At 36.0% G+C, this 4,542-nt stretch overlaps 1 protein-coding gene across 4 annotated transcripts; it reads left to right on the top strand.

Annotated features, from left to right (window-relative positions):
• LOC147407297 (uncharacterized) lies at nucleotides 1–4,340 on the top strand. 4 transcript variants are annotated; one of them, XM_086435783.1, is made up of 6 exons: nucleotides 1–403; nucleotides 2,077–2,203; nucleotides 3,039–3,181; nucleotides 3,392–3,429; nucleotides 3,616–3,684; nucleotides 3,967–4,340. In XM_086435783.1, the coding sequence occupies exons 1-5, from the start codon at nucleotides 203–205 to the stop codon at nucleotides 3,650–3,652; spliced, it is 546 nt and encodes a 181-aa protein (XP_086291909.1). In that variant the 5' UTR covers nucleotides 1–202; the 3' UTR covers nucleotides 3,653–3,684; nucleotides 3,967–4,340. The 4 variants fall into 4 exon arrangements, with proteins under 4 accessions (XP_086291909.1, XP_086291907.1, XP_086291908.1 ...); XM_086435781.1 differs by having other exon boundaries at nucleotides 3,392–3,451; XM_086435782.1 differs by having other exon boundaries at nucleotides 3,389–3,429.
• The last annotated feature ends 202 nt before the right edge of the window (nucleotides 4,341–4,542 follow it).

Raw genomic sequence — 4,542 nt, 5'->3', positions numbered from 1 at the left:
CTCTCTCTCTCCTTCCCTGTGGGTGTGTTTTTTCTTCTCCGAATTTCGTATTTTTGTTCTATTTTTCAATGTTTTTCTACGAAAATTCGATCACAAGTCCTTCAATGCATGATCTTGCGCTTACATGCAATTTAGAGTTCTGATTAACGAATTTTGTTTGGTTACTTTTACGCTGAGAATTCGCCAAGTTTGAGTGAGAAAAATGCTGGAAGTAGTGGAGAGTTCCATTAATGGCGGATTTTCACAGTTTCAGAGCTTCGGAGAGAGCATAGAGGAGGAGCTATCGGTACTCCCGCGTCATACTAAAGTGATTGTGACGGGCAACAATCGTACGAAATCGGTGCTCGTTGGCCTTCAAGGCGTTGTGAAGAAGGCCGTTGGGCTTGGCGGGTGGCATTGGCTGGTAATTTCTCTGATCAATTTTCAATGCTTCAGTGATACGGGTTCGGGTTGATTTTGGTTTTGTTTTAGCCTTTTATTTATTTATTTTAAATATCTTTTGGAAACTTGGTTTTTAAAGGTTCGATTTTGATGGGATTATGCAATGTGGGGAGATCAAAGAGTGATTTTGTTTAATTTTCAATTTATCTTTCAACTCTACATGGAATTTTTGGTTCTGGGTGCCAAAATGTTTGTGTGTTTTTGGGGTTTTGATAAATTTAGGGATTTAGGTTCGGTTTGCATGTTTGTTTCAATCAATAGGTATGATGTTTTGAGATTTTTTAGGGTTTTTGATAATGTGGGGTAGTTCGTTTATTAGGAATTAGTTGCTAATTTTGGGTTATAATTTTTCTTTGAGAAGAATTTTTTTGGTATTTGGTTGGTATGAATTTATTCTGAAACTTAAGTCGTCTCCACTTTTGCGAACGCATTTGGGGGTTTTGCAGTCAGTATCAATTGATGTTTTGTTGGTTGGTTTTAGGGTTTCCCTTTGAGCATCGAAGGTATGGGGATTGCATGATGAGTTAAATGGGTGGATCTGATTTTGAATTTTTGACGGGTTGTTCTTAGGGTTTTTTCTCAAAGATTGTTGAAATGTGGGGTTGAGATTGGATTTTTAGGGTTTCTAAATTTCTATCATTAGGTTTAAAATTTATATGCATGTTTCTTACGGGAGCTTGATTCACTTTTCTTCAATGGCGTGAGCTGCAATTTTAGTTATTGAAAAGAAAAAAAGGTTTGAGCTTCAAAAAAGTTGCCTTCTCTCTAATCTCATTGGTAAATCTTTACTCAGTTTCTCAAAACCGGCTTTCACAGAAGCATTTTGGGTTCATGAACTTGGATCACCATTTTGGTGCAAAATTATTATTTTTCCGGTGTTGTGAGAACGGTGATTCAAAGATACCCTGATTTACTTCCTGGCTAATTTGTTCCGACTTTGGTATGATTTGCGTGATCTCTTCGCACTCGTGGAATAGTAGTTTTTGTGGAGTCTCTTGGGATTTTATTATTTTCCATTTCTAATATTTTGAGCTTCAATCAATTTTGGAGCTGTTTAATTTCTACCTAGCAGATGAATTTCTTTTGCAAATTGTGTATCTAGTTGAAGCTTAATTTAATTTGTACCACCTTTTGACTGTTTTTTGTTTTCCTTTTTTGTGTAGATGATTTTGGTGCATCTTGATTTCAATTTAACCTTTTTGATTTTTTTTTTCCATGATTCCTAAGAGGCTTAGATAGAAGCTCTCTATCTGGGCTCATTATATGTTTGAATTTTTCTTCTTGTATCCCATAAACTTTTATTTTATTTTTCATGTCTCCAGCTTTTACAAGAGCTCCTCTCTGATTATTATTTGCAGTATTGGAGTATCTTGATGTCGAATACTTTGTTTTTTTATAAGTAAAAAAAAAAAAAAAAAACCGAAATGAGTCCGATTGCCTTGTTTTTCCTTAGTTTTATTTCAGCTATCTGGAGATTGCTTGTGTTCAGATTTTTCATTTATCTTTCTTGTTTGGGTGTCCTAAGTTGCTAACTAATATTATATTGGGTCATTTTTAAGGATTCCTTACTACTTTAGCTTCAGATTATAGGTATTTAGATTGGTTCTTGATTTGTCCCATTTCATGCGTTTACAGGTTCTTACAAATGGCATAGAAGTGAAGCTACAGAGAAATGCCCTTAGTGTGATTGAAGCTCCAACTGGTCATGAGGAGGATGATGACCTTGAATTTGAGAATATGCAATGGAATGGGTCGGATATGGGTGAGTCTGATTAACCTGATACAATGTGTACTCCCTTTCATGGTTTTACACTTATATCCACTATTTTGAGGCTTTGGTAATGGGTGGATCAGTTGGTATTTTCCTGTTAATGCGTGGTAGTAGCCGCAACTAGAGTCTGGAACCTTTTGTTCCTCATTTCATCGTTTGTTAAATGTGAGAGAGATGGTTGTAGATGCAGAAACTTGTACTACCTTGAGATTCTCATTGGATTCAGATTCCTCCTTGCGTGTACGCCTGGGTGTGCCTGCAACATCACCTCTCCGACGCCTAAGTCAGAACCTTCGTACAAGAAAATAGTAGTTAGGATTTAAGGAAGAAAATCGCATACCTTTGCAATGCCCTATGCCCTTCTATTTATAAGAGCTTCCTCCATGATTTTTGCTCTTTCCATTTCAACCGTTTCCGCCCTTTTTGGGACTTACCTTGATTCTCTCAAATATAGTTAAATTCTTGATTTTTCAGGGATATGATGTTTCCAAACTATATCCTCGATCCTCGGAATCTCGGTTTAAGATTCTCCTCCCGTAACAACCGATCTCCCTTCTTCCGATCTTCTCTGTTTGGTCAGATATTCGGTAGAATCATCTCATAACTGCCACGTGTCTGTTTCCGAAAAATATCCTTCACAAGGGATATATCATAAGAGTTTACTTTTTCACAATAGTTTCTTGGATTTCTTTGAGAAAAGGAATTATTTGTATACATAGGATGCAAAGTGTCTCTACTTCCTCTTTTTCTTTTTCACTATCTTCTAAAGCTATTGGTTTGGCTTCATTATTTAAATTCCTTTTTTATGTTCCTGATTTTTTTGCAGCATCTGATGACACCCAAAAGTCGCATAGACCAAGGCATCGCTCACACAAATCAGTTGGATCGTCTCAAAAGACCATGAGCCGGTCTCTTTCCTGCGATTCACAATCTAAGGGGGGATCCGTTTCACCTGCTCGAGGTGCCACTGTATGTGACCTTTATGCTCAAGCTTTTGCTTATTTTATTTCTATGCCTTTACCAAATAAAAATGTTCCAATTTTTATTTTATATTTTTTGTGCCTCCAATAAAAAATACAAGAATGTTCACCTGCTTGAGCTGCAGAAGGTCCATAATTTCACAATGTTTTTATGTCAGCCTATTTTTGCTTAAATGTTTGTAATGTTCTGGTGCAGAAGGTTGACCTCAGCAAACTAGAAATGTCAGCATTATGGAGGTATTGGCGACACTTCAACCTTGTGAGTTCTTTTAAGCTGCATTAATTCAATTGGATATCTGATTGGCACCATGGACAAATTGGAATTTGAAATAATATACTACTTCTATCTGTTTGTTTCACATGGTATTTAGTTTTTTATTTTTTTATTTTCTGATTATGTGACTTACTATTTCTCTGGTGCAGGTTGATGCCATCCCAAATCCATCTAGAGAGCAGCTGATAGATGTTGTTCAGAGGCATTTTATGTCACAGGTACCAACCACTACTCTACTATCATTTATTGGTTGCTTTATTCTTATTATCTGTAAGACATATAAATGTGTATATCAATTATTGAAGTATTTCTAAAATATTTAAATATTCTCTACATGGAAATAAGTTAAGCTCACTGAAATGATGTCTTTTTCATTTAATCAAACAATATATTGATATGCAAAGGCCCTTCCTTACTAAATTTTGCTTACTCGACAGTAAAGAATCCTTTTTGTGAGAAGCTTATGTGGAAACTGATTGCTGTTTGTATTGTTCTTGAAGCAATTGGATGAGTTGCAGGTAATTATGGGGTTCATGCAGGCTGCAAAGAGATTGAAGACTGTCTGCAACTGATCATGAGAGAGAATGAGCCTTGCATTTGGTGGTTGGTGCTAACATATAAACGTTACTTATATGTCTTCCTTGCTCAGTCTACAGTTATTTTCCGTATCTGTAATATATGTATCGTGGGTTTGTTTTATTTTCCTTTACTTTTTAACTAGAGCTATAGAGTTGCTTAGGAGTCCTGGTTATGTAGATATGTAAACTGGTGAAGGGATCTTGAAGAAGAAGCCTCCCATGGCTTCGCAATGTTTGCTTGTTGACTGATCAAGGAAGTCAAGTGTCTTTTTTAAATCATCCATGCTTATTAGTTATTACTGGCCCCATGTTTCACCATTTTGTGCATGAAAATTAAACCTCATGACTTCAATTTTGCCCAAGTGCTTTACTATGCATCTTTATATGTCTTCATCTGCTATGTCATGGAGGGAGCGACTACACGTGTTTTGTGCTTCACTAGCTTATGAAGGGAAAAAAAATGAAATTATGTATTATTGTATATTTCTTTTAAGAATG

This window comes from Akebia trifoliata, chromosome 3 (genome assembly GCF_017979445.1).
Source record: "Akebia trifoliata isolate Shusen 1 chromosome 3, ASM1797944v1, whole genome shotgun sequence".
Lineage (NCBI taxonomy): Eukaryota > Viridiplantae > Streptophyta > Magnoliopsida > Ranunculales > Lardizabalaceae > Akebia > Akebia trifoliata.
This window is presented reverse-complemented; position numbering and strand designations above follow the sequence as displayed.

Bases quoted from the DNA above. Each gene is read 5' to 3' on its own strand.
- LOC147407297 (XM_086435780.1), top strand. From the start codon at position 203: ATGCTGGAAGTAGTGGAGAGTTCCATTAATGGCGGATTTTCACAGTTT. The intron at 2,204-3,038 runs GTGAGTCTGATT...ATTTTTTTGCAG, and splicing joins ATGGAATGGGTCGGATATGG to CATCTGATGACACCCAAAAG. The intron at 3,182-3,388 runs GTATGTGACCTT...GTTCTGGTGCAG, and splicing joins CACCTGCTCGAGGTGCCACT to AAGGTTGACCTCAGCAAACT.